The sequence below is a fragment of the Chionomys nivalis genome, chromosome 2, assembly GCF_950005125.1.
Source record: "Chionomys nivalis chromosome 2, mChiNiv1.1, whole genome shotgun sequence".
NCBI lineage: Eukaryota > Metazoa > Chordata > Mammalia > Rodentia > Cricetidae > Chionomys > Chionomys nivalis.
Genome location: NC_080087.1, coordinates 86856986 through 86883892, shown reverse-complemented (window position 1 = coordinate 86883892; position 26907 = coordinate 86856986). Strand labels below are relative to the sequence as shown.

The window sequence follows — 26907 nt, the reverse complement described above, 5'->3', positions numbered from 1 at the left end:
TCACTGGAGCCGCGCCCCAGAGTTAACGAGGCAAAACTGTCTCCTAAAAGGCTCTTCTGGCAGGTTGTACATTTTGGGATTCCCTGTGGAAAAAAAAGTAAAACATGAAAATTTATAAGTAAGAGGAAATGGGCTGGGCGGTGGTGGCGCACACCTTTAATCCCAGCACTCTGGAGGCACAGGCAGGCGATCTCTCTGAGTCTGAGGCCAGCCTGCTCTACAGAGCAAGTTCTGGGCTACACAGAAACCATGTCTCAAAAAACAAACAAACAGAAAACCTGTAGCACAACAAACAAGTTCTCTGATTTCCAAGCTCAACAAAACTCGGAAAACTAAGTGGGGAATCTACTTTAAAAACCTGTACCTAAAAAAAAAAAAAAAAAAAAAAAAAAAAACCCTGTACCTATGCAAACCCTGTACCTTATGCAAACCCTGGTTAGACAAAGCCAAGTCTACATACTGATGCTTCTCAGCTGTGGCCCATTATGGCCAAGGTCTAGGAATGCGAGCGGGTTTATCTAAGCGGTTGCAACTGCATTCAAACTCAGTTTTGAAACGCTCATAAAACAATCCCTTTCAAATAACCTTTTAAAGAGAAAGTATTCGGGCTGGAAAAATGGCTCAGCAGTTAAGAGCACTGATTGCTCTTCTAGAGGCCCTGGATTCAATTCCCAGCACCCATAAGGCAGCTAACATCTGTCTGAAACTCCTGTTTCAGGGGATCTGACACCCTCATCTGTGTCAGTATACATAAAACACCAGTGTACATAAAAATAAAACTGAATTAAACTCCTGCAAAGAATAAAAATAAAAAAAGAGAAAGTACTCAATCAGACACTGTTGGCCAGGTGCTGTTCCAATCACCACCACCACCCCTTGGCGCCCTGCAAATTTGAACCAAAAAGGGCTGGGGAGACAGCTCAGCAGTTCAGATAGTTAAGAGGGTGTACCACTATTAGAAAAGACACAGCCACCTATAACTCTGGTGTCAAGGGCTCTGTCGCCCTCTTCTGGACTCCAGAGCACCTGCACTCATGTGCACATACCCACATACAGATATGCACAAATATACATAACTAAAAACAATCTTAAAAGAGGGAGGAGAAGTTGGCAATTGCCTAGCAAGTGCAAGGTCGTAGTTTACATCCTCATCACAGTGGAAAAAGGGAAAAATCTTTAGGGCAGTGGTTCCTAACCTTCCTAATGCTGTGGCCTTTAATACAGTTCCTCATATGGTGACCCGATCATAAAATTATTTAATTAAAAAACAGCTCTTCACCCAATGAATCATGATGTAGCATGGTTTTTACGGTCCCCATGTCCCTCCACGTCATGACAAAATTACACTTTTCATTTATAATTAAATGAAAACAGAGGCAGGAGCATGACTCAGTAGTAGAGCACCTGCTTGGCATGTATGAAGCTGAAGCCACAGGTTCATGCCCAACACCACAGAAATGCCAAAACAAACAAACATACGTATGTATGTATGTATATATACATATATACTGTACTACATACATACATACATACATACATACGTACATACACATACACACTGTATATGTACTATATACACACTGAAGGGCTGGGGAGATATCTTGGTTGGTAAAGTGCCTATCATGGAAGCATGCAGATCTGAGCTCCTGCTCCAGTACCAAAGGCTCAGTGGTTCAGAGCACTGGTTGCTCTTCCAGAGAGCCCTGGTTTGGTTCCCAGCAACCACATAATGACTGCAACTCCAGTTCCAGGGCATCTGATGCCCTTCTAGTCTCCAAGGGCACCAGGCACACACACGGTGCACAAATACACCACCAGGTGTGGTGCTATATGCTTGTACTCTTAGCACTGGGGAAGCAGAGACAGATAGAGTCCTGCTTTGCTGGCCAGCCGGCCTTGCCTACTCTAGAGGCTCCAGGCCAGCGGGAAGCCCTCTGAAACACAAGCTGGGTGGCTCCCAAGGAATGCCACCAGGGTTGACCCTGACACACACACACACACACACACTCACTATCTCTCTCACAAAGACACACACACAGACCACACGCTCACTATCTCTCTCATACAAACACACACACACACACACACACACACTCAAAATGCACTAGCTACTCAGGAATTCCCAAATGGACCCCGATTAAGAATTTAGAAGCACTTACATTTTTTTCTGATCTTAACAGTCACACATTCCTTGTGGTCTGTCTCAGTGACATTGTTTAAGGACGCAACACAACTTGGCACTACCTGCAGCAACTCCATTATTTTTGAATCCTGCAGTTGGAGAGGGAAAATGTCACTGGGCAGGTTTAATGTTTTCTCAGCAGACTGTGGCTCGGGGTTCCATCTAAATATCAATATATTGGTGTGGCTGAACCCTCACCCTAACTTAGCTCTGCAACATCACAGCAATGAGAACACATCCGGGCTGTGCCTGCTGTCCCAGCACTTAGGGCTGAGGTTAGAGGACAGCTTGAGCTGAGGAGTTCAAGCTTGGGCAACAGAGAAACACTGTTTCAAATAAAGATTCTGTTCTTCCTTTAGGAGCTGCTCTGGCCTTCACTAGGAACCCCAGCCTGCATGTTAAACTGGGGTAAGCGCAGTAGGGCTGTCACTATATGGTTATTAAGAGACTGTTCAGGAGCCATTGCCCAGCCCACAATAGAACATTCTTGGCACCACCCATCTTTGAGAAAGTACTAAACAAAAAGTTATGCACTATCTGTTAAGTAACACCAGCCCTCACAGGTACTTCCACCCATTCAAGGACACCCAAAATTCACCAACACCTGACACACCTTACAGTATATCCCATCTCTAGATTAAGGCAATAAGAGACAATATTTAAAAGTTTTTCCTTTTGAGGTGCTAGGGATATTACTCAGGACCTTGCACCTCCAGCCCCTCACTGGGGGATTCTAGGCAGGTGCTCTACCCACTGAGCCATGTCACCACCCTTAATATTAAATAGGCCTAGAATAAGTTGGATTTATAGTGACTTTAACATCTCTATTGGATCAATCAGCAACCAACTGGCTGTCTATTTTGAGTTTAAAGCCGAGATTTACCATGAAGACAGGAACAGAGGAAAGCAACTTTCAGCATGATTGGCTGGAGGGAGTAGAAAGCTGGGGATCTAAATTCTCTCCGGATCTGAGGAATTTAAATCCCTACAATCTAAGACTCTCCATTACGCTACAGGGCTGGCCAATCCATCCTGGCGTCTACCCTGCCACTTCCCAGATGTGACAGCATCTCTGTGTACTAGACCAAGGTGTCTAATGGTGGCAACGGATAGGTGCTCTGCCTTCACTCGGGCCTTGGAACTACCCTAGAAAGAATGCGCACTGGCATTGTGAGCATGTCCAACCAGGTGACAGTGGCTAGTATCCAGCCCTACCAGTGGATGTCTGGCATGCTCACTTAGCTCGGCACAGAGCACCAAGGAGCCTGGCTGTTGCCCTCTCACACCTGGCTTGAACACAAGGGCTCTACAGTGTGCTTCAGGGAGCATTGGTGCTCAGCCTGCAAAAGCTGCGCATCACCTGTTCTGCACAGTCCACGGCCGTGTACTGCCTCTTGTTCAGGATGTCAACAGATGCTCCGTGGAACAGAAGTAGCTCCACCACCAAGGCATGCCTTCCCAGCACAGCCTCGTGCAGGGCTGTGTTGCCTTTGTTGTTGGAAGCATTGATGGCGGCCCCGTGCTAGGAGAGAGAGGGGACAGGAGATGCAGAATCTATGTGACTGCTCACTATAAAATTACTTTTTAAAATTTCCTTATGTGTGCCACAGCATGAATATGGAGGTCATAAAACAACTCTCTGGCCGGGTGTTGGTGGCGCACGCCTTTAATCCCAGGACTCGGGAGGCAGAGGCAGGCGGATCTCTGTGAGTTCGAGGCCAGCCTGGTCTACAAGAGCTAGTTCCAGGACAGACTCCAAAGCTACAGAGAAACCCTGTCTCGAGAAAAAAAAAAAAAAGAAAACAACTCTCTGGTTGATCCCTCCTTCTCTCTTGTTTCTGCTGCTCTACTGCATAAGGGAGCATCTTGCCAGCTCTCCTGTCCCTGCCTCCCATCTGGAGGTTGGACTGCTGGGATTATAGGCATGAACCCCAGGGCATCCACAGCTTTTTTTAAAGGTCTATTTATTTTTATTTTATGTGCTGGAATGTTTGGCCAGTGTGCATGTACGTGCATTGTGTGCATGCCTGGTGGCTTTGCAGGCCGGAAAAGGGTGCCAAATACCCTGGAAATGGATGGTTGCAAGCCACTGTGTATATGCTAGGAACAGAACTTGGATCCTCTGAAAGAGCAGCTAGTAAGCCGGACATGGTGGCGCACACCTTTAATCCCAGCACTCGGGAGGCAGAGGCAGGTGGATCTCTGATTTCAAGGCCAGCCTGGTCTACAGAGTGAGTTCCAGGATAGCCAGGGCTACACAGAGAAACCTTGTCTCAAAAACACAAAAATAAAAACAAAAAAGGAAAGGAAAGAAAAAGAAAAAAAGAAAAGAAAAGCCGGGCGGTGGTGGCGCACGCCTTTAATCCTAGCACTTGGGAGGCAGAGGCAGGCGGATCTCTGGGAGTTCGAGGCCAGCCTGGTCTACAAGAGCTAGTTCCGGAACAGGCACCAAAGCTACAGAGAAACCTTGTCTCGAAAAACCAAAAAAAAAGAAAAGAAAAGAAAAGCCAGTGCTCTTCATGCGGCTGAGCCATCTCTCCAGCTCCAGTGTCTACCTTTCCCTGGATCCCGGGCTGGAGTTTAGAATTTAGGGAGCTGGGCTTGCACAGGTCCTTCTACCTGCTGGGCCATCTCCCAGGACTGTAAACTTAGTTTCTAAAGACAGGGTAGTGAAACATACCTTTAATCCGAACACTCAGGAGGCAGAGGTAGAGGCAGAAGCAGCCTATCTCTTTGAGTTTGAGGCCAGCAAGTCTACCTGGTGAGTTCAAGGCCAGCCAGAGCTACACAGTGAGAACCTATCAAAAAAAAAAAAAAAAAAAAGTAGTCTGTTTTTGAGATGATGTCACTATGTACTCCAGGCTGGCCTCAAACTCGGTCTCCTGGGTGTTAGGATTACAGGTGTGTGATTCACTAGAAAATTCTTGCAACTTCTTTTTAAAAACTAAGTTGGACTTTTTTGTCTTCCCTTTCAATTTTTAATGATGTGCACATGTGTATGGTTGTGTGGGCCTGTGCGGAGGCACACAGGTGCCTAGAGGGGCAGAAGCAGCAATAACCGGGGCTCTCGTTTCTGGTGGGTGTAGGCCACCTGATATGGTGCTGGGAGCCAAAGTCAGGTCCTCTGCAAGACCAGGAGCCTTGACAGCTGAGCCATCTTGTTTGTCCCCAAAGCAAGGTTTTAAGCAACAGTTTTCTTTTAACAACAATTTCCTATGTTAAACAGAAAAATGTTTTCTTAAATTGCTGAGGATTAAAGACAGCAACAGTTCCCAGCAACATCAGACAGCTCACAACTGCCTGTTAACGTCAGCTCCAGGGGAACCTGTGCCTTCTGGTCTCTGTGGGCACTGCATATACACGGCATACATACAGACACGCAGGGCAAAACACAAACGCACATAAAATAAAAATAAACAAATCCTTAAAATCTATAAAAACAAAAGTTGTTTTAAAAAGTCTAGCTGAATGGTGGTGGCTCATGCCTTTTATCCCAACACTCAGGAGGTGGAGGCAGGCAGTAGAGAAACCCTGTGTAGATTTTGAAACTACAAAACCAAGAAAGCAGGGAGGGAGGGAGGGAGGAAGGAAGGAAGGAAAAAGTCTGGTATGGCAGAGAGGAGAGGGCTCTCACCTGCAGCAAGAGTGCAGCGACTTCATGGTGGCCACCAGAGCAGGCATAAATGAGGGGCGTGTTCCCGCTGAGGTCCTTTTTATTAGGTTTTGCATTGGAGTCTAAGAGGCATTTTACCACCTAGTTCAGAGAAGAAAAAATGTCAATCTTAATTATAATTTAGGAAAAGAAGTCTTTTTCCTCAGGGAAATGGACCCTGTGGAGGACAGAGATGACTAGCAGAGGAGGGTGCTCACAATGGACCAGGCATTGGGTTTCCATCTTTACTGCTGCCTACGGAGAGTTTGCAGCCATTGCTTCCAGTGCATGGTGGGAAGCAGCCTGCTGACTGGACACATGGTCCTGCCTTTAAAACCCATAGGGGAACGTCCCACAGCAAAGGGAAACATGCACACATAGACTCCTTCCCAAAGGAAACAGACTTTAGGAAGCTACTTGGTTCAAAGCCAGGTGCAATGGCACACAGTTGTAATCCCAGCACTCAGGAGGCTGAGGCAGGAGGACTGAAAGTTTGAGACCAGGCTGAGTTACATACTAAGACGTTGTCTCAAAACAAAACAAAGACTAATAACTGTAAACTCTGTATTGGACTGCTATCATACAATAATAAGCTATTTTGCACAGATCTAAGGGGGTGTAGTGATCGGCTCCAAGGCTCAATCTTGCTGCAGTCAGAATCACAGCGGCAGCTCTGATTGGCAGTGGGAGGGTGCTGGTATCCCCCAGGTGTGGGGTCCCACTGTGGGAAGAAAAGAAATGCTCTGTCCTCTAGGATCCCTGAACCCCGCCCCAGCGCACTGCCACTAAGTGGGGGTCTTGCCAAAACCAAGCATCTACTCAGCTGTCCAGGAGGTGGGGCCATACCTGGAAGTGGCCCTGCTGGCAGGCCAGGTGGAGCGGCACAGCTTGGCTTGTGTTTCTGGCACCAGAGTAGGCACCGTGCTTCAGCAGGAGGGGGACAAGGTCCGTCCGGCCATGCAAGGCGGCCATATGCAGGGGAGAGCAGCCGTCCTGGTTGGTCACATTGACACCAAGGCCACTGGCAGGAATCCTTGCCAGTTTCTAGTGAGGCCAGAGGGTGTAAATAAATGGCATTAACACTTAAGAGGCTAGGCCAGGGGTGGTGATGGAAGCCACCTCCCTGCTCCCTCCTGGCTCCTACACAAATTCTGGAATCACAGAGGGATCTGGATTCAACATGGCCCATGAGTGACTTCCCAATTCTCTGGGAGGAGCTGAAACACCAAAAGACTGACTTCTATTTTTCAATAAAGTAAGCCCTCCACAGGATGCCTTATCATGTTATGCAAGAGCTCCAAAGAGAAAAAACTACGCCTGAAGGAAGGGGCAGTCTATGAAATGTAATGAGAAAACCAAGCCTGTTCAATAAAAAAGACTGGAGCGTAGGGTGGTAGTGGTGGACGCCTTTAATCTCAGTACTTGGGAGGCCGAGGCAGGTGGATCTCAGTGAGTCTAAGGCCAGCCTGGTCTACAAACTGGGTTCTGGGACAGCCAGGACTGTTACACACAAAAACCCTGTCTTGAAAAACCAGAAAAAACAAACAAAAAACAAAAAGGACTGGGATGATCAGGAAACCACACAGGCACACTGGGCACCAACCCTAACTGCAAACACAAACTGGAAGGCATCACAGCCAAGAGAAGCGATGGTCATTCGGTGGAACAAAACGCTGCTCATGGCAGTGCTCGGCAACGAGGCCAGTTACCAAGGAAACGCACATCAGCGCCAGGAGTGACAGAGCCCAGTGCCAAGGAGAGACAGATCATGGGTCTGTAGGGACAGGAAGGGTGCGGGCTTCATCAGCAGGGGTACTGACACATAAACACAGTCTCTCTCCGTGAAGGTGGAAGACTATATGTGGAAGCTGGCAGGGGTGGGTAGCACACAGCTGTAAACCCATCACCTGGGTAAAGTAGGAGGGTCAGGAGTTCAAGGTCATCCTTAGTTACAAAGTGAGTTTGAAGCCAGACTGAGATTAAAGAAACAAATCAGCTACAGGTTTGCCAAACCTCCTGAGACAGTCAATACATTCCTCACCTCCCCACTTCCCTTCCATTCCTAGCATGAAACTGCCTTCCTATCCCTGATGGCTTTAAAGTCATGCTGAGAGGAGAGGAATCAATCAAAGGTCAAATGGAACTGCTCTGTAGAGCATCTCATTGAGAACAAACATTAAACTATGCATTGAAGGTTGGCTCTTACTACATGTAAGTCACACCTTTAAAAAGGTGTGTGTGTGTGTGTGTGTGTGTAGGGATGGATGGCTCAGTGGCTGCTCTTCCAGAGGACCAGAGTTCCCAGCACCCACATGGCAGCTCACAAACATCTGTAACTCCAGCTCTAGGGCATCTGATGCCCTCTTCTGGCCTCTATGAGCACTGCACACACGTGGTGCATCAATATACATGCCAGCAAAACACCCATACATAGAAAATAAAAAGTCTGGCAAGCCATGGTGGTGCGTGCTTTTAATCCCAGCACTTGTGGTACAGAGGCAGGTGAATCTCTGTGAATTCAAGGTCAGCCTGGTTTACAGAGTGACACCCAGTCAGGGCTACACAGAGAAACCCTGTCTCAAAAATAAATAACAGCAGGGCGTAATCCCAGCACTCCGGAGGCAGAGGTAGGCGGATCTCTGTGAGTTCGAGACCAGCCTGGTCTACAAGAGCTAGTGCCAGGACAGGCTCCAAAACTACAGAGAAACCCTGTCTCGAAAAACAAAATAAAATAAAATAAAATAAATAAATAAATAACAGGTGGGCTGAAAACAACCAAAGAAGGGATGGTGTTCTCCTCATCACATGACTGATCAGCCCCTGGGGATGCCTGTGTCACTCAGGCATGACTTAGAGAACTTCCTAGGCAGAAAGAACAGCACGTGCCTCCCACCTCTCCACCCTGTCCCACAGATACAGGCAGAATCGAACCTTCTGGACTGGAGCACACTTGGGGCACTGGCATAAGGGGTGACAGAATTCTAGATCCACTGAGCTGACGGCCTCATCCCCATCGTCCAGGTCATCCTCTGTCCACTCCAAAAGGTAGCGAACCTGGTGGTAGGCAGAGAGGAGAAACCGGGACTCGATTATTCTGATGCCTTTACTAGTGGATGCACATGCACGCACACTTTCCAAGTCAGCTCCTTGGACCACTGAAGTCACTGACAAAAATCATTTGTTCCTCAACAATAAATCTAGGCTCCACTTGTGTTCAGGCCATTCTAAGTTCCCTGGGTAGCATAGAGGGATTAACCTGTCATTTCCCAGCATATTAGTCTCTGCCACATTAAGAGGGACAGACTGAAGGAGGGGAGGAGGGCAGGCTGTCAGACCCTGGCCCTGACCCTTATACCACCTAAGCAGGTCAGTTCCAGATGCTCCCTTACCGCCCAACAGAAACCTCATGATAAGTGTTCCGTGCTGTACTACATAAAGAGTGCACCCCAGAATCCCCAACCCTCTATCACGGTCCTTCCATTGGTACATGCCAACATGCGTGGCAGAAGCAAAGAAACCCCCAGACTGGGCATGCATGGGTTCCAGCGCAGGCTAGTTGCTAGCCTGTGTGGTGGCCCATGCCTAAAATCCCATGCCTAAAATCCCAGCTGAGGCAAGAGGGTTGCAAATTCAAGACCAGCCTGAACTACATAGTAAGACCCTGTTCCCCCGTAATAATAATTCATTTGAGAAAAGAAAGCAGCCACAGACGTGCATTTCTCAGCTTCACTGCCAGTGTCTGCAAGGGGACAACTTGCAGGGAACCCCATCAATGCTAAACCTCCTGTCCCCCATGGCCCTTCCAGATCCTATGCAGGGGTGGCAACTACAGAACCAGCCAGCTCTGCTCACAAGTCAGGGTAGGAACCAGATGGGCAGGTGGCCTTGAGAGGGACCCTTGTGACAGCACAAGGTCAGTCGGATGGTGACTCAGAACACTGCGTAGGATGTCACTGTCCACCCCTTTCCACAAGGGGCCTGAACCCCATCTGCCCCCAGTGGGAGCAGAGTAGCCGGTCATAACCCGGGCTAATCTTTGCCTCCCACACAGACTATAAACCGGGCTCCTACAGCGGCTTTTAGGAACCTAGAGACCACAGGAATGCTGGGTTCTGCAGAGCTGGTCTCATGAATGCAACAGCCTAACACCAGCTAGGTGCAGACACCGAGACAGCAGTCCGTCCCAGAGGCTGTTAGAATGCGACCTCACAATTCCTGTTCACCGCCTCTGCAATGGTTTGACTAGGAAATGCCCTGTGCAGGTTAGATGTCTATACCCCAACTAATGGTGCTGCTTTAGGAAGTGGGAGAACCGTAGGGGGTGAGGCCTAGCTGGAGGACGCAGGTCACTTAGGGGTGGACCCTTGTGGTATCTAAACAACCTCTAGCTCTGCCTTTTTAAAAAACGTTATCATTGTTCGTATGTTTGTGTGTGTGCACAAGCATGCCTGGGGGGGGGGTGTCATATACATGCCTGGGGGGTGTCATATACATGCCTGGGGGTGTCATATACATGCCTGGGGTGTCATATACATGCCTGGGGGTGTCATATACATGCCTGGGGTGTCGTATACATGCCTGGGGGGTCATATACATGCCTGGGGGTATCATATACATGCCTGGGGGTGTCATATACATGCCTGGGGGGTGTCATATACATGTCACAGCGAAGTGTGGAGGTCAGAGCAGAAGACAACTGGCTGTCTCCTGACATGGGTTCCAGAGCAAGCTCAGGTGACATCCAGGCCTGTGCAGCAAGCCCCTTTACTCACTACGCCATGTCATAGGCCCTCTCTCTACAGCTTTCGCCTGCCACAGAGTGAAGAAACTCCTTGCCCAAATTCATAAACCCCAGTGACTCTGCTCAGTCCCGAGACTGGAAGCTGCAACAAACCGGTTTGCTCTCGGGTCATCTTGTTACAATAACACAAGGAGCAAACATGGCCCCACTCAGTCCTCAGTGAAAAGGCACTTCTAAAAAAAATGTATTCATTATTTTATGTGTATGTGTGTGTGTCTGCATAAATTTGTATGTACCACATGTGTGCCTGACGCCCACAGAGGCCAGAAGGTGTCAGGTTCCCCCAGGACAGGAGTAGGTGGCAGCTCTAAGCCACTAACGTAGGTGCTGGGAACAAAGCCTGGGTCCTCTGCAGGAGCAGTGGGTGACCGTCTCTCCCCACAGAAGCACTCTTGTTTTTTTTTTGTTTGTTTGTTTTTGTTTTTGTTTTTTTTGTTGTTTTGTTTTGTTTTTTTGAGACAGGCACTCTTGAAAGCTGTACACACCCTTAGAAGGTGACTCATTCAGAGCTCCAGGTTTGCTGCTTTCGGAAGCCAGTGGAAACTGGCCGGGAAGACTTGTCTCTACCAGCTGCTGCCCTTGTGAGCCCCGTCCTTGTGAGCCCCGTCCCTGCTTGTGACATCCCAGAGCCCCAAGCCTGCTGGCCCGGGAGTCCACAGACTATCTTCACTGAGACTCATGCAGCCCTGGCTTTGTTTGCCTTCTCCATTCCTCCCGTTCCTGTGACCGTGGTCTGGATTCTTGCCAACATCCCTTTGACTCCCAGAAGGGCCCTCTCTAGAAGGCAGGACCTAGCTTGCTAGGCACTTCCTCCCTGAATAAGCCTAGCATTACCATGACAAAGTATATGCAAAGTACATGTAAAGTAGATGCAAAATACAGGTAAGCTTCCTGAGGAGCTTGCAGGGAGGCCAAAAAGCTAGAGGATCAAACTGAGGTCACTTCACACTGAGAGCTCTAAAAATGCTCTTCCTTGGGATTTTAATCTCAAAATGTCCCTCCTGTTTTGGATGCCCACTCACTAGCTGGGGCGTTGTGATTCATGTCACACCAAAGATGGTGGAGCCTTCAGGAGCCTGGACTTAGCTGTGGGATATCCCACACTAGGGACAGGCCTTTGGGGGGGGGGGTTCTCTTTGCTTCCTGGGCCACCCCATGTGAAGAGCTTCATGCTCCCAGTACCACAGTGTCCCTGCAGTGATGGACTGAACCCTGTTCCTCTTCAGTTATAAACTTCAGGTATTTTGACACACAGTAGCGAGAAAAACACTCTGAAAAACTCACCATTTCGAGATCTCCATCAGCAACCGCTCTTAGAAGCTTTTCTACCTTAATGGAAGGAGAAAGCAAGTCAGGGAAACGGTTTCATAATAATCTAACAACGGGAACGACACTAGCATTCTGAAAACCTGGTAGCCCTCTCCTGGCCCAGCGACTCGCTTGCCACCTTTAAAACATGTCCCCAAGACTTCATCTAGATGCCCGACAGCTGCACAGGACCCCTCCCACTTAATATAAACCAGAACGCTATTTATATGAGAGGTAAGATGACAGTGACCCTAACACAAGATGACTTTCTTCTTTCGGCTTGGTGGTACTAAGAACAGAACCTAGGGCACTGCCCATCCTGGGCAAGTGCTCTGCTGCTGGGATAAACCCCAGGGCTCTTTACTTTGTATTTCAAGACAGAGGCTCACTAAGTTCTTCAGGCTCAGCTGTGAACTCACACTAAGGCCCCAGCAAACCTTGGGTTGTGGTCTTCCTGCCTCACCCTCCTGAGTAGCACGTAGGTATCTGCCACCAGCGCAGGTCAGGATCCCTTCTGAAGAAGCCAGCTACCCTGACCCACTTCATACACCAGCTCTCATACTTTTTGCTAGGTACAGGGGTGTGAGTAGACACCGCTCCCAAGGACCATCTCAGGCCTCTGAGAGACTGGAGGCCCTGTCTGGGCACACCTTGGCTTCTTTTCGATGACTCTGCATGAAGTTCACTGGATGCTTTGTGTGTGTGTGGGGTGACCCCTCTGGGGTGGTCAGTGACCCATGAGAGGGGCAATGGACAGGGCTACAATGGTCCACACCTCTGCAGAAGGATGGGGCAGATTGGTTGCATGGACAGGGCTACAATGGTCCACACCTCTGCAGAAGGATGGGGCAGATTGGTTGTGCTGAGACTAAACAAGCATGAAGAACGAAAGGAAAAAGACAAACCGTAAGCTTTTACAAAATGTGGGCCGTGCACACATCAGACTGTAAGGGATGAAGTGTGCCAGGCTATTCACAGGGATGCTCCGGGGGCGGGGACAGAGGATATACTAAGAGTCTGAACTTGGAGCTCTCAGCTATCTCTATACAAGCACATTTTTCTTAGACTACAGTTTCTTCGGCTACTTTTTGTTCTGCTCCATCTCTGTGTTTGTCTCTTTCTGTGTGTGTCTCTGTGCCCCCCACCGTCTCTTTTTCTTATATACACACATTCCGAGAACTGCTATGGAGAACAGACCCAGAAGAGCCAGAAAAAGTGAAGGCCACGTGGCATGCAGTTGGGCGCATCTCAAAGGCATTGACCTTGGAGCCACAGACTGGCTGATTTGTAAGCAGGCTGCAGGCTGGCCCAGCTCTGGCTAGCCTACGGGTCCACCCATGTGGGAGGCTCACCTCCCTGTAGTCCTGTCTGACTTCTTCCTGCCTGAAGCTCGCCGAGATGGAAGAAAAGCTGGAAGTGGAGGAGCCCTGGCTGATGGAATCCACAGAGCATGTAGGGGACAGTGCAGGGACCTGTGGGAAGGCAGCACGGTCAACGAAAGGGACATGGGCATGGTCACAGGCATGTCAGCTCTAGAGGAGGGGCGCCAAGCTCATGACAGCAGGAAGCATGACCCTACAGACTTAGAGACTTACCTCAGAGGGCCTTGGCCTCCGTTCAGAGGACAGCTGATGGGCTTCCATGATAGACAGAATCTAGGTGACAATGAGGACAGGAAAGGCATCCAATGAGATGGCTGTAACATTCCCAGACTCCTCGGCCTGCCTGTCCCCAGGGGACAGTGACAGAGATGGCTGTAGGTCTATGAAAAGGCTCATTTTGGGCTCTACAGAGACTGTTCTGCAGGCGAAAAGCAAATGCTACCAAGCCTGACCAACGGCGTTTGATACCCTGAACCTATGAGTTAGAACAAGAAAATTTCTGACATCCCACACACAAAATAAAATTTAAAATGTAACATTTTTAAAACTAAAATTTACAATAATTATTGAGAATTTTCCCACTATTTTTAAGATTTTTTTTCCCTACCAGATGCTAGTCTGTTTTACACTGGTGGGGCTGGGCTTCACAAAAGAGCCGTCTGCTAAGCGTCCCCAGCAACCTTTCTCCTCTTGTGATCAGAAAGAGTCTTCTAAACAGACTTTTTTTTGTTTTTTTGTATTTTTGTTTTTTCGAGACAGGGTTTCTCTGTGGTTTTGGAGCCTGTCCTGGAACTAGCTCTTGTAGACCAGGCTGGTCTCGAACTCACAGAGACCCGCCTGCCTCTGCCTCCCAAGTGCTGAGATTAAAGGCGTGCGCCACCACCGCCCGGCTAAACAGACATTTTGAGACGTAGGGTATTCTACTACTGGCCACACTTGAGGAGATAACTTTAGGACTGGCTGAGGAACCCCACCAAAGATGACTGCTACCATGGATGCCCGAGTCCCCACCAAAGATGGCTGCTACCATGGATGCCCGAGTCCCCACCAAAGATGGCTGCTACCATGGATGCCCGAGTCCCCACTGAAGATGGCTGCTACCATGGATGCCTGAGTCCCCACTGAAGATGGCTGCTACCACAGATGCCCGAGTCCCCACTGAAGATGGCTGCTACCACAGATGCCCGAGTCCCTACTGAAGATGGCTGCTACCACAGATGCTGAATCTGATGCTCTCTTCCTCTTATTCCATCTGTTGTTAGAGCTGGCTTGAAAGTTTGACAACAGCAATAATATTCAGGGACTGGAGAGATGGCTCCGTGGTTAAGAATACTACATGCTGACTGCTCTTCCAGAGGCCCCAAGTTCAGTTCCCAGCACCCACATCGGGTGGCTCCCAGCTCCAAGAAGATTCAGTGCCCTTTTTTGGACTCTAAGGCCACTGTACTGACATATGTATGCATTCACACAGACAAGCATGCATACACGTAATTTAAAATAAAATAAGTAGGGCTGGAGAGATGGCTCAAGGGTTAGGAACACCTTACTGCTCTTCCAGAGGACCTGGGTTCCATTTCCAGCAGCCATGTTGGGTGGCTCACAACTGCCTGTAACTCTAGTCCTAGAGGATCTGATGCACTTGTCTGGCCCTCAAGAACACAATACATACAGATACATATAAATTAAAAAATAAACTAATTGAGCCGGGCGGTGGTGGCTCACGCCTTTAATCCCAGCACTTGGGAGGCAGAGGCAGGCGGATCTCTGTGAGTTCGAGACCAGCCTGGTCTACAAGAGCTAGTTCCAGGACAGGCTCCAAAACCACAGAGAAACCCTGTCTCGAAAAACCAAAATAAATAAATAAATAAATAAACTAATTTAAAAAGAAGTATCTAACACCAGATAGTGGCTGCACACAACTTTAATCCTAGCACTTGGGAGACAGGCAGAGCTCTGTGTGTTCGAGGCCAGTCTGGTCTACAAAGTAATTTCCAGGACATCCAGGGCTACACAAAGAAACCCTATCTCAAAAAACCATAAATAAATAGATAGATAAAATCTTTTAAAAAAAAAAGAGAACATGCCTTAGGCCCTGCAAATCCTCCATACCCTCAGACAGATGGAAAAGCCAAACTTCCTCTTCCTCAAGACCAAGTCTAGAGGCACAATAATCCCAGCACTCAGGAGACGGAGGCAGGAGAATTTCTGTGAGTTAAAGGCTAAATACAAGACTCAGTCTCTAACTTATCGAATTCAGCCGTTCAATTTCGGGCCAAACTAAAATGCAGTTTCTAGAAGCAGAGATGAAGGGAGAGGAGGCGGCGCTTGTCTCTGTGGTGTCTTGTCCCTCCGTTTGCTCTCTGTGGCTCCTCACAGCCACTGTCCAGTCTCATACAGCAGCACACAGTCCCTGGGCCGGGAGAGGCACAACACTCAGGCCGGAGCCGAGTCTGCCAGAAGCTGCTCCTAATGACAACACTGAGAGAAACTGCCAACAAAACTGGAAACTCTGTCCATCAGGAAAACCCACTAACAACAAGGTCCCAAATAGAGCAAAAGGATGGAGTTTATGGAGTTTGAGTTCTGTCCTCGGGTGCTAGCGTGCATTTTCTCAGGAAGGCTGGTCTATGTGCTGATTTTTTATTTTTTAATAGTCGCATAGCTGCTCAGAGATGGAAAGAGCTACCTTTGAGTTCAGAGCACACTTGAGTGGCGTTTCTTTCAGTCTGTTCTGGATCTCTGTGGGGGCTCCATTCTGCAGCAGCGTCTCTATGATGCTCTGGTAACCCCAGCGTGCAGCAACGTGCAGGGCTGTGTCTCCTTTCTCGTTTCCAATGTCCATTCTGCAGGCCTCGACATCATAGTAGACCAGAGCCTTCACACACTGCAAAGACATAGCAAAATCATCGTTCTCTAACACGAAGGAACGCCTAGGGCAATGCCAGTGCTGCCCTTAGCCAGGGGCCATGCCCTAGTTTGACTGAGGCTCCACTCACCAAGATAAAAATACAGAAACCAGCAGTTCTAATTCAAGGGTTCCACATTCCCTGATCAAGAAACCTCATTTTTTTTTTTTTCAAAAGACCCCAACTGGGTCATTGGTAGAGTCTGAAATCCTCCAGTGGGAGGTTGGGGACATGGCTTAGTGGTGGAACACTTGCCTAGAATCTTCCGGTGAGGGGCTGAGGCATGACTCAACGGTAGAGCCCCTGCCTAGGATCCCCCAGTGACGGGCTGGGGGCGTGGCTCAGTAGTATAACCTTTGTCTCCTAGTCTAGCATGCAAGGAGGCCTTGGGACAATTCCCAATAAAAAGCGAAACATGAGGGTGAAAAAAAAAAGATTCACTAATCGCCAGTCAATAAGAGAGTAGCCTTGCTCATATTCCCAGTGTTTGGAAAACTGAATGGGCTTGAGGGAAACCTGAATAACAGACAGAGATGCCTGTCTAAAAATAATCCAAAAAAATAATAAAAGAAGTTTTCAAACTTGCAAAACAAAGTTGTACCACTGCAAGTTAATTACATATATTGGAAAAACCTTTAAGAAAATGAAATTGGCCAGGTGGTGGTGGTGCACGCCTTTAATCCCAGCACTTGGGAGGCAGAGGCATAGGAACTCTGTGAGTTCAAGGCCAGCCTGGTCTACAGAGCTAGTTCCAGAACAGCAGTTAGGGCTGTTACACAAGGAACCCTGCCTCAAAAAAAAAAAAAAAAAAAAAAAGAAAAGAAAAGAAAAAAAGAAAGAAAGGAAAGGAAAGAAATAAAAAAAAAAAGAAAATGAACTTGTTTAGTAGACTGCAGAACCATCCAAAATGAATCTCAGAGCAGGCGCTGGGTAAGTATTTACCAAGGAGGTTATACACAGATGGTGGGTGATTCCAGCTGGAACTAGAAATGACTTTTCTTACTTCGAGGAGCAGTTACATAAACAGATACAAATTATGTAACATTAGATGTAGATTTTCTACAAGGACATCTGCGGTGAACCCACACCTTTGACCCCACTACTCATTGACCAGACCACACAGGAGGTCTAGGAGGTTCAATGCTATCCTGGGCTACACCATAAGACCAGGAAAAAGGGTGTGTAACTCTAGAGATGGGAGGGGAGTCTACGACGAACATGTGCATAGAAAAGTCAGAGGAAGAAGCGGAACTCTCAGAGTTCCTCGATGCTAGCATCAAATGTGAAGGAGTTCAGAGTCAGATGGTCATGTGGGTGATTAAAACTGATTTAACGTCAGGGTGAGATCATGGACAATTAGGTCTTAAATTTCTCCAGGTATCTATCACATCTATAAAGCTTTCGACATTTAAATGTTGTAGATTACAGGGCCAGCAGGTGGCGCCATAGGTGAGCACTTGCTACACCAGCCTGCGTTCCATCCCGGAACCCCCGTAAAAGTCAGCTTGACAAACAAGAGTGCTCTGGGAAGAGGGAGCCTCAGCCGAAAATGCCTCCATCGCATTGGCCTGTCGGCAAGTCTGTGGAGCACCTTCTTGATTTGTGATTGATCTGGTAAGCCCCAGTGTGCACCGTGCCATCCCTGGACTGACGGTCCTGGGTTGTATAAGAAAGCAGGCTGAGCAAGCCACGATGAGCAAGCCAGTAAGCAGCACCACTCCACAGGCTCTGCTTCAGCTCCTGCCTCGAGTTCCTGTCCTGACTTCCCCCAGAATGGACCGTAACCTGTAAGGTGAAAGAAACGCTTCCCTTCTCAAGCTGTGTGAGGTCACAGGTTCATCACAGTAATAGAAACCAATCTAGGACCCGGTGGGAGGAGAGAACGGGCTCCACACAGCTGTCATCTTCTGCCCTCCACACACATGGTGGCCCCTGTCCCATCGGGTACATACCATAACCACACAGGATGGCAAAAAGTAAACAAAATTTTAAAAAAATTACACACCAACATTTTGATAACTATCCACACGCAACCCACCACAGGGCTAGTTTCTAATCTGTAACTCTTCACAAGGGAGAAATACGTAAAGCAGTGGTTGGGCACAGCGGGGGCCACTTACATCCTCGTGCCCGTAGGTGCAGGCCAGGTGCAGCGGGGTGTTGCCATTGTTGTCCTGCACCTCCGCGCTGGCCTTGTGGTGTAGCAGCAGCAGCTGAGAGGAGAGAAGACAGCAGCTGAGCTCCAGGAGGAGCAGGGGGCGCCACAGCATCCCCAAGGGTGTCCTTCTGGGGCTGGGGTCATGGTCAGATCTTAGACATTACACGGGCTGTATACTCTTGGCCCTAGATCCAAAATATTATTTTCATTCTTTTATTTTCACTGCTAGGGGAGGAACGCAGGGCCCCACCCATGGTAAGTAGAAGCACAGAGATATGCCCCCAACTCCCCAAACCTGAAAAGTGAGCTTTTGACATAACCTAAGCAGAAAACTTCATACCAGGTCACATGTGACAGAGGCATGGAGCATGTGCCAAAGCACAGGCACACAAGAATCTTAGAACATTATACAAAATCACCTTTAGGCTATGTGCCCGATATTCCAAAATCCAAAACACCCGAGCATTAAGATGTGGGATCCTCAACCTATACCCCTGCTAAAATGATGCCACTGCAGGCTGGCAAGATGGCTAAGCAGATAAAGACACTTGTCACCAAGCCTGACACCCTGAGTTCAAGCCCTGGGATCCGCGTGGTAGAAGGAAGAGAGCAGATTCCAGCAAGTTTCCCTTTGACCTCCACATGTGCACGGTGGCTCACATGCACGCATACAGATGTAACACACACATAAATTATGACATGCTCACTGCTTCCTGCCAAAACAACATTTAAAGAAAAATGTCTAGGACCCTGCCCTTCCCTCCCTGAGACGATCAGGAAGTTTCCCATCTCAGCCCATCTCCAGGGAGGTGCCTCGGCCTCCGGGGTCCTTGTGCCTGGCAGCAGTAGAGCCAGCCTTGGACTAGCGCATGGTACCGCCACAAGTCCCTACACAGAGAGGAATCGGCTGCACAACGCTCCACACAACCCTGCCGCTCACCGTCACACTTTGGAAGCCTTTCTGACATGCCAGATGGAGGGGAGTGGACCCATGATAGTCGGTGGCGTTCACTATGGCACCTTTGGAGACCAGGAAGTCAATGAGGGATGCCTGACCTGCAGAGCAGAAGGACCTCTCACTGGAGGAAGCAGAGTGGCTTCCAATGACGATACCACCTCACTCTCGATGGCCCTGGCAGGACACCCACCAGGGGACATAGTCCCAGCTGTACAGGAGCCAGAGCTGACAGGGGTCAAGCACTGAAGACTTGAATCACTGTGGGATGCCCTATAAAGGGATCACACCCTGGTCTACTTCAACAGCAAGAATGCCAATGGGCCAGGGGCTCGAGAGATGGCTCAGTGATTAAGAGCGCTGGCTGCTCTTCCAGAGGACCCAGGTTCGATTCCCAACACCCACATGGTGACTGACGACATTTGTACTCCAGGCCTCTAGTTTTGAGATGGAGTCTCACTATATAGCCCAAACTGGCCTTGAACTCATAATCCTCCTGCCTCAGCTTCCTGAGTGCCTGAGATGACAGGTCTGTGCCATCACACTTGGCTCAATACTGTCTTTAAAGACAGAGATATGTGAGCCCCAAACCACAATTCTGAGACGTCTTAGCAGACATTCCAGCCGGTCCTCACTGACCAGTCTCCAACCTGGAGGGCTACACGAGTGCTCCTCCAGCCTGCGAGGTGGCACAGTGGCTAACAGGTTTGTGGGGATACTAATCAGTCAAAGGGACCCTTGCCGGTACCCCATCAGCTGGGCCTCCACTGGCTTTGGGGGTATTAATCATCCTTTTGTCTCAATAATTCATAGGAGCCAGCCCAAGGCCACATACCACAGAGGGCAGCCACATGGAGGGGTGTTTGACCCCGGTCATCTCTGGAGAAAGGAGTGACAACCGATGGGTCATTCAACCTCCTGAAACAGAAAGAAGATGGGGAAAATACAACAGATAAAGGCACGGCAGAGCCCTCCCCACCAGGCTGCACGAGACGAGGTCAAACTGGACGCCGTCCAAGATGAGAGCCTTCGCCACTGGTAAAGGATCAGGCAGAGGTGCCTCTTATTCTCCCGGGCGCTGAGGATCAGAGGCCTGTGGCTCCAGCGTCCTTCCCCACTGACCCTTTAGGCCTCAACACGACAAAATTGCGCATCAAGCATAATGGGAAACCAAAAATGGTATCAGAAGAAACTGGCATTCGCCCCTCTCCCTCTTAAAAGCCCTTGTGAGGCTCAGGCAGGACCGGTGCTGAGGATGCGGAAGAGGCAGGTGTCTCCCTGCACTCAGGACACAGCCAACAACTGCAGGGCAATGGAAAGCGCCTTCTCTGCACCCTGTGAATTCTCACCCGGGCTCTCCGTGCCCCCGAGGCCCATCTTACCCAGAGACAAGCTTCTCACAGTCCTCGCAGGAGCAAAGCGGGTGGCACATCTTTTGCATGGTGTCTTTGTCCTGGTCATCTTGGCTCAGAAGTCTTTCCACCTCCTTCTGGTTACCAGACGCAATGTGCTAGATAAAGGGGCACCCCAACAGTATCAATGCTAAAGCATCACTTGCTGGCCTCAAGGGGTCTTGAGGTTTGCTTTTCGCTTGATTTAGCAGTACTTGTGGCTGGACCCAGGATGTCACACACCCCAGGCAAGCACTCCATCATGGAGCCACATCCTAGCCCTTCTTCTATTTAGACAGGGTCTCACTAAGTTGCTTATGCTGGCCTTGAACTCACTCTGTACACCAAACTGGCCTAGAATTTGCAAGCCTCCTGAGTCACTGGGATGACAAGTCTGACCACCGAGTCTGGCTTATTTTGTTATTAAAAGATGTCTCAATCTGTAGCCCAGGCTATCCTCGAACTCTTTTGTTTGTTTGGATTGGTTTTCAAGACAGGGTTTCTCTGTGTAACCCTGGCTGTCCTGGAACTCACTCTGTAGACCAAGCTGGCCTCTAACTCACAGAGATTCACTAGCCTCTGCCTCCTGCTTCCTGAGATGGGACTAAAGGTTTATCTGCGATTACACTGAAATGGCTTGTTCTCTGGGGCTGGCTTCAAGTCTGTCTGGGCAGATGGAGACACTGGGCTGGTGACTGCAATGAAACCAGCCTGGGTGGCAGCTTCGGGATAGCTTTTACATTTCATTACATGGTTTCTGAAAACTACCTAACAAAATTTCCAAAGTACCAAGAAAAGGCCCGCAGTCTCTCTCAGACCCTCAGTGTGGATTTTGACACTTTATTAGCAAAATCCTTGACTGTGCCTGCTGACATGCGCCTTTAATCCCAGCACTCAGGAAGCAGAGGCAGGAGAATCGTGAGTTTAAGTCCAGCATGGGCTGTACAGGTAGGCACTGTTTCAAAACACCTAGGCCTGAGGGGGTGGCTGAGCTACGGAATACCCATCTAGACTCCAACAGTCAGAGGCTGGGCTGTGGTTCAGATGCAGAGGGCTTGCTTAGCATGTGCGTGATGTTAGGTTCAATTTCCAGCATCAATGAAGGAGTAGGAGAGAAAGGAACAGACAGACAGACAGAGCCTCAGTGCAATCCCTATAGTAATCAAGCAGAGCCTAGGCTTAAGAGAAACAAAACACCTGCAATTAGCAGGAGACCCCCCACCAGCACACAAACCCACAGGGTTTGGCTTCTGTAATTCACAGATGTGCCCCCTTCTATGGGCTCTCCCAGGAGCCTGAAAACATCAGTAGACCCTCAGAGAAGGTCCAGTCTCGTGCAGTCCTCGGTGATCAGTGATCTTTAGAAACTGCCTCAGGAGCCTTCCAGGAGTCCATGAGCATCTGAAGAGAGCTTCCGGCATTCTGGATCAAAGCCCCAGGGCATCAGATACTACACTCTCAGCTGAGTGCCTCGGGTCCAGGAGAGGTCTCAGCTCTATCGGGTACCAGGGAGAGATCCCACTGAGCTGAACTTGAGTGGTGGACAAAGGTTCTGAGGCCCGGCAGCCCCAGTGCCGTGCCATAGTAACGGCACAGCGTCCACTGGGGAATTAGGCTGTCTTCCTGCCACCCTCCCAGACAGAACACAGACACCGAAAGATGGAAACAACGCTCCTGTGTCTTCGCCCTCAAACACATCCTGGGGTCTTACCTTAAACAGGCAGTCGATGGGTGTTGATGTCATCTGGGACAGTACGTTCATCCTCTGCTTGAGAAACAGTCTGTCACCAACTCCCTCGGAGTCCTGTGGTCATCACACATCACAGACCCTGTCACAGATCCTCCCCAGAAAGGGCCCAGGCACAAGCCCTGACATTCAACCCAGGAGTGGCCCTCAGGGGCTCTCCCCACCCCAGATCTGCTCTCTGAGATGAAGCGCAGATCAGCCTCAGCGCAGAGAGGGAACAAAGGGAGGTGAGCTCTGAAGTTTGTAGCCTGGGGCAGCAAGGCGACAGGGTGAAGACAGTCATCTAGGAGTGGAATATGCCATATACACGCCGCCATCCTCCAGACGGAAGACTGGCTTGGCCTGGCCTCCGCCCCTCAGACTTCCCTCCCATTGCCCGAATGGCCTGACGCTGCCACTTTGACCAGGGCTGTGGACAGTACCGCCGGACACACTGGTTTCTACTCCCTGGTGCCAAGCAGCAAGGGAAGTCTTGTTTTATGACTGTGCCCATGGGGACATGACTCCCTAATTCATGGGGAGGAAATCTAGGCAGACACAGGGGAACTCGACAGATCTCTCAGCACCAATCACTCATTGCATTTCAAGGAGCCACCAAAGTTAGTAGAATCAGATCCTCCCAGCAAAGGTAATGCTTACCTGCTTATCTGGGCAACAAATATCTAGAAATCTGGGACTGAGGAGATGGCTCAGGGGTTAAGAATGCTTGCTGCTCTTCCAGAGGACCCGAGTTCTGTTCCCAGCACCCACATCCAGTGGCTCACAACTGCCTGTAACTCTAGCTGCAGGGAATCTGACGCCCTCTCTGGCCTCCACAGGCACTTACATGCGTATGCACACACATAAACATATGCACACATACACATATACACACATACATATGAATAAGACTAAAACCTAAGAATGCCTAGAAATTTACACCTTATCATTTATTATAGTCATTGGTTACTGTTACTCCCTGACTGTAGGGTGGCTGAACCTCTGTGCATGCGGTAGTGGTAGTATCTGAGCCGAGATGTTCAATGCTGTGCTCTGTTTCACTGTGGGCTCCCTTTGTTTTGCAAAAGCCCTGTCACAGAGAAATGACCCCAATCTCTCAATGGAAAATTTGAAGCAAAGTGATCAACACTGAGTCACACCCCCTAGTCTCTCACTGTGGGGTTCTAGGCAGGGGCTCTACCACTGAGCCAAACCCCAGACCCTCACTGGGGGATTCTAGGCAAATGCTCTACCACTGAGCCACGCCCCCAGTCTTGAGCCTGTTTTTACGAATGCTTCCATGCTCACTTGGGCCCCTGGAACCAAATGGCACAATGACAAATGAACTCCTCCACAAAGAGTCTTGGTTGGAGGTGAGGGAAATCCCCCTCCACAGGTGATGCTGGAAACTCACAGGCCCCTGGCAACGTGGTGGAACAAGGTTCTTTCTTCACCTGTCTCTAAGATCTGCCTAGGCTATAGATAAAGCCAACAGTGCCTCAGGGGAAGAATCATTTCCAAGGTCCCCTCCCAAGCGCCATCCCTCCTGTCTGCCCACCTCCAGTGCGGACTAACTAAAGTGACATACAAATCCTGCCAGCACCTCAGAAGGAACCATTTCTGTCCCCAGCTGCCTCATCCTATATAAAGCTCCAGCAATCTGCTTTGTACGGTGACTGACAGCCAAGTAGCTTAGAGCCAGAGAGACATCAAAGGCACTGGTCAACACGTCAGACAGGGCTCTCTGCTCAAGTCTAGGGTGCTTCCTGAGGGGCAGTGCTGACGGTGGCGCCCCCAGGACTAAACCTAGAGGGAAGAACAAGCACTCAGAGAGGCTGTGCACCCCAGAGGCTCACGGGAAATGAGCAGACACTGTTATTAGGAGCTCAGAGCTGGGCATGGTGGTGCATCCTGTCATCTAAGCAGGAGGACTGGGCACTGAAGGTCAGCTGAGAGATCTGCCCTCCAAAAACAAGGGTTCGGGACACAGCTCCAAAGAGGCTAGTACGCCTAAGGACCAAAGTTCCACCCCTGGCATCACCTTTCCAAAAGCAAAACACCAACAAGAAAGCGAAGCTGACCAGGAGTGATTTAAAAAGAGGCAGGGAAATAAAATATTTTAAATATCTAGGGCTGGAGAGACGGCCTGGTGGTTAAGAGCTCTTGCTGCCCTTCCAGGACCTGAGTTTGGTTCCCAGCACCCACATCAAGGGGCTTCGAACTGCCTGTAACTCCAGTTCCAGGGGATCCAGCACCTTCTTCTGCCTCTTCAGAAACCTGCACACAATGAGCACACACAGGCACAGACACACGTAAATAAAAACTTTAAAAATGAAGTAGGGAAGTGTCCATTTATTCCAAGCTCTCTGCCTGGATCCTGAGGACATCACTGCAGTCCTTGTTTCTGGAAAGCTGGCGTCTCCATCAGAGGACATCCTAAGGGTGCCTGTGGCCAGCTCGAGTTTCACGACCCTCTGGAGAGAAAATTCTCGTGACGCGGAACTGACGGACGGTGAAACCAGTTCAACCGATGGACATGCAGAAGCCTTGCCCGCCACGTGGAGATGCACACAGGCTCTCTCCCCAGGGACGTGGCATCGTGACATCACTGCTGGCTTCACACATTCCTACCCAGACTCCGTGACCTAAAACCCGGGCTGTAGGAAAAGCCGAGTCTGTACTTACAGAGTCCCATGTGGAGCCATAAAAGACAAGGACATCCAGTACTGACTGGGTCCACAGGCCAAGCAAGGTGAAGTTGCAGCGTCTGTCAGGCCTGACTTGCTCAATACCCGGGGGACAGTATGTGTGTGTGTGTGTGTTTTGTTTTGTTTGGTACAGGTCTTACCATGAGTAGCCCAGGCTAAACTCAAACTCATGGTCCTCTCTGCTTATTTTCTTTATCTTTCTTTTTCCTATGTCTTCTGATACCGTGTCTCACAGTGTCGCCCATGCTGACATGGAACTCACCATGTGATTAGGTCAGCCTCAAACTCACAGCCATCCTCCTGCCTCAGCTTCCTAAGTACTGGGATTACAGTCATGGACCACCACACCTGCTCACTCTTCATTTTTTGACTTCAGTGTGGAGATTTTTTTTGAGTCCTACTAAGTTTTAGCATTTATCCCTCACCATGTAGTAAAACAGGGCCAGCGGTGAAATCTTGGCTTCAGACTCTCATAACTCACACAGGAACAGCACCACTCTCTCTCGCCGAAGCGCATCAACCAACCAAGGCAGCAATAACAAGGCCAGGAGCCCTCAGACTGCACACAACAATGATCATTTCTTGCCTATCACCCCCACGACATCTGGTTTCCTTTCCCACACATGGCTTCTTTAGGTGAAAGGGTTAATGAAGCGGGATATTGCCGGTGTAAAACCCACTGTTCCCACAGCAGCTTCCGCAACCAATTAGGGGCTCAACAACCGGTTCCTTGAGTGGTTCTCAAGCCTCGGAACAGTCTTGGCAGACGTGACAGAACCCCCATCATCATCCCCTCATCCCCAACTCTCTGCAGCGCTCTACCAAAGGTTCCCCGATATCCCAGAGGAAGGGCGGGTTGGCAGGGAGGACTTACAGGTGGCTTCATAGAGAGACTTCCTTGCCGGATGTATTCGATGGCAGCCTCGACTGAGGTCAGGCAGTATCCCAGCTCATCTTTGGCCGAGCTGCTAAATCTGAAGTTTTTGATGTAACTCAAATTTGCCACCCTGACCAAAAGAAGAAAAAGTGGGTTATCGTTGTATAATTAACACTTACAAACAAAAAATGCTATTGATTCGGATGGATAATTAAAGATCTCCAACAAGTCTATCCACTAGGGTAGGGGTGGTGGTATAATGTCTGCTAGCTCCTTCACCCCACTGTAGATATGTGGAAAATTAGGACAAGAGAAACTACTTGTGACTTCCCTGGGAAAGGCTGGCTATCAGAAAGCTGATGTGATGGTTTGGATGAGAACGGCCCCCACAGGCTCACAAGGTTGAATGACTGCTCTCTAGTTAACGGAACTGTTTGGGAAGGACTAGGAGGCATGGCCTTGTTGGATCAGGTGGACCTCTTTGGAGGAGTGTCACTGGGGGGTGGGCTTTGAGGTTTCAAAAGCTCAAGAAGCCAAGGCAATTTCAACTCGTATGTGCTGCCCCCCAAGCCCCACCTGAAGTTTACAGATCATGTGAGTACTCAGCTATAGCTTCAGCACCTTGCCTGCTGGCAAGTCACTATGCTGCCTGCCATGATGATCATGGACTGACCCTCTGAAACTGTAAGCCAGCCCCCAGTTAAATGTTTCCTTTTGTAAGTTGCCTTGGCCATGATATCTCTTCACAGCTACAGAACAGGGACTAAGATAGCTTATTATTGGGGTTTTGGGTTGGGGGTTTTGCCAAGAAGTTTTCACTGTGTAACACTGCCTGCCCTGGAATTTGCTGTATAGACCAGC

General features: G+C 49.3%; 1 protein-coding gene across 2 annotated transcripts in view; it reads right to left on the bottom strand.

The window, feature by feature from the left end:
- Ankrd27 (ankyrin repeat domain 27) overlaps positions 1 to 26907 on the bottom strand; it is a 53299-nt gene that overhangs the window by 2845 nt on the left and 23547 nt on the right. The window contains exons 12-27 of one of the 2 annotated variants that reach the window (XM_057761678.1): positions 26044 to 26176; positions 22447 to 22539; positions 20727 to 20854; positions 20180 to 20262; positions 19330 to 19445; positions 18352 to 18444; positions 16012 to 16209; positions 13539 to 13598; positions 13296 to 13415; positions 11920 to 11964; positions 8766 to 8888; positions 6681 to 6878; positions 5817 to 5936; positions 3543 to 3704; positions 2160 to 2271; positions 5 to 83 (exon numbers count right to left, since the gene is read on the bottom strand). In XM_057761678.1, the coding sequence (XP_057617661.1) occupies positions 5 to 83; positions 2160 to 2271; positions 3543 to 3704; positions 5817 to 5936; positions 6681 to 6878; positions 8766 to 8888; positions 11920 to 11964; positions 13296 to 13415; positions 13539 to 13598; positions 16012 to 16209; positions 18352 to 18444; positions 19330 to 19445; positions 20180 to 20262; positions 20727 to 20854; positions 22447 to 22539; positions 26044 to 26176 (1863 nt within the window). Of the gene's footprint in view, positions 1 to 4; positions 84 to 2159; positions 2272 to 3542; positions 3705 to 5816; positions 5937 to 6680; positions 6879 to 8765; positions 8889 to 11919; positions 11965 to 13295; positions 13416 to 13538; positions 13599 to 16011; positions 16210 to 18351; positions 18445 to 19329; positions 19446 to 20179; positions 20263 to 20726; positions 20855 to 22446; positions 22540 to 26043; positions 26177 to 26907 lie in introns of those variants that run through there. The other variant, XM_057761679.1, reaches the window with a different exon arrangement.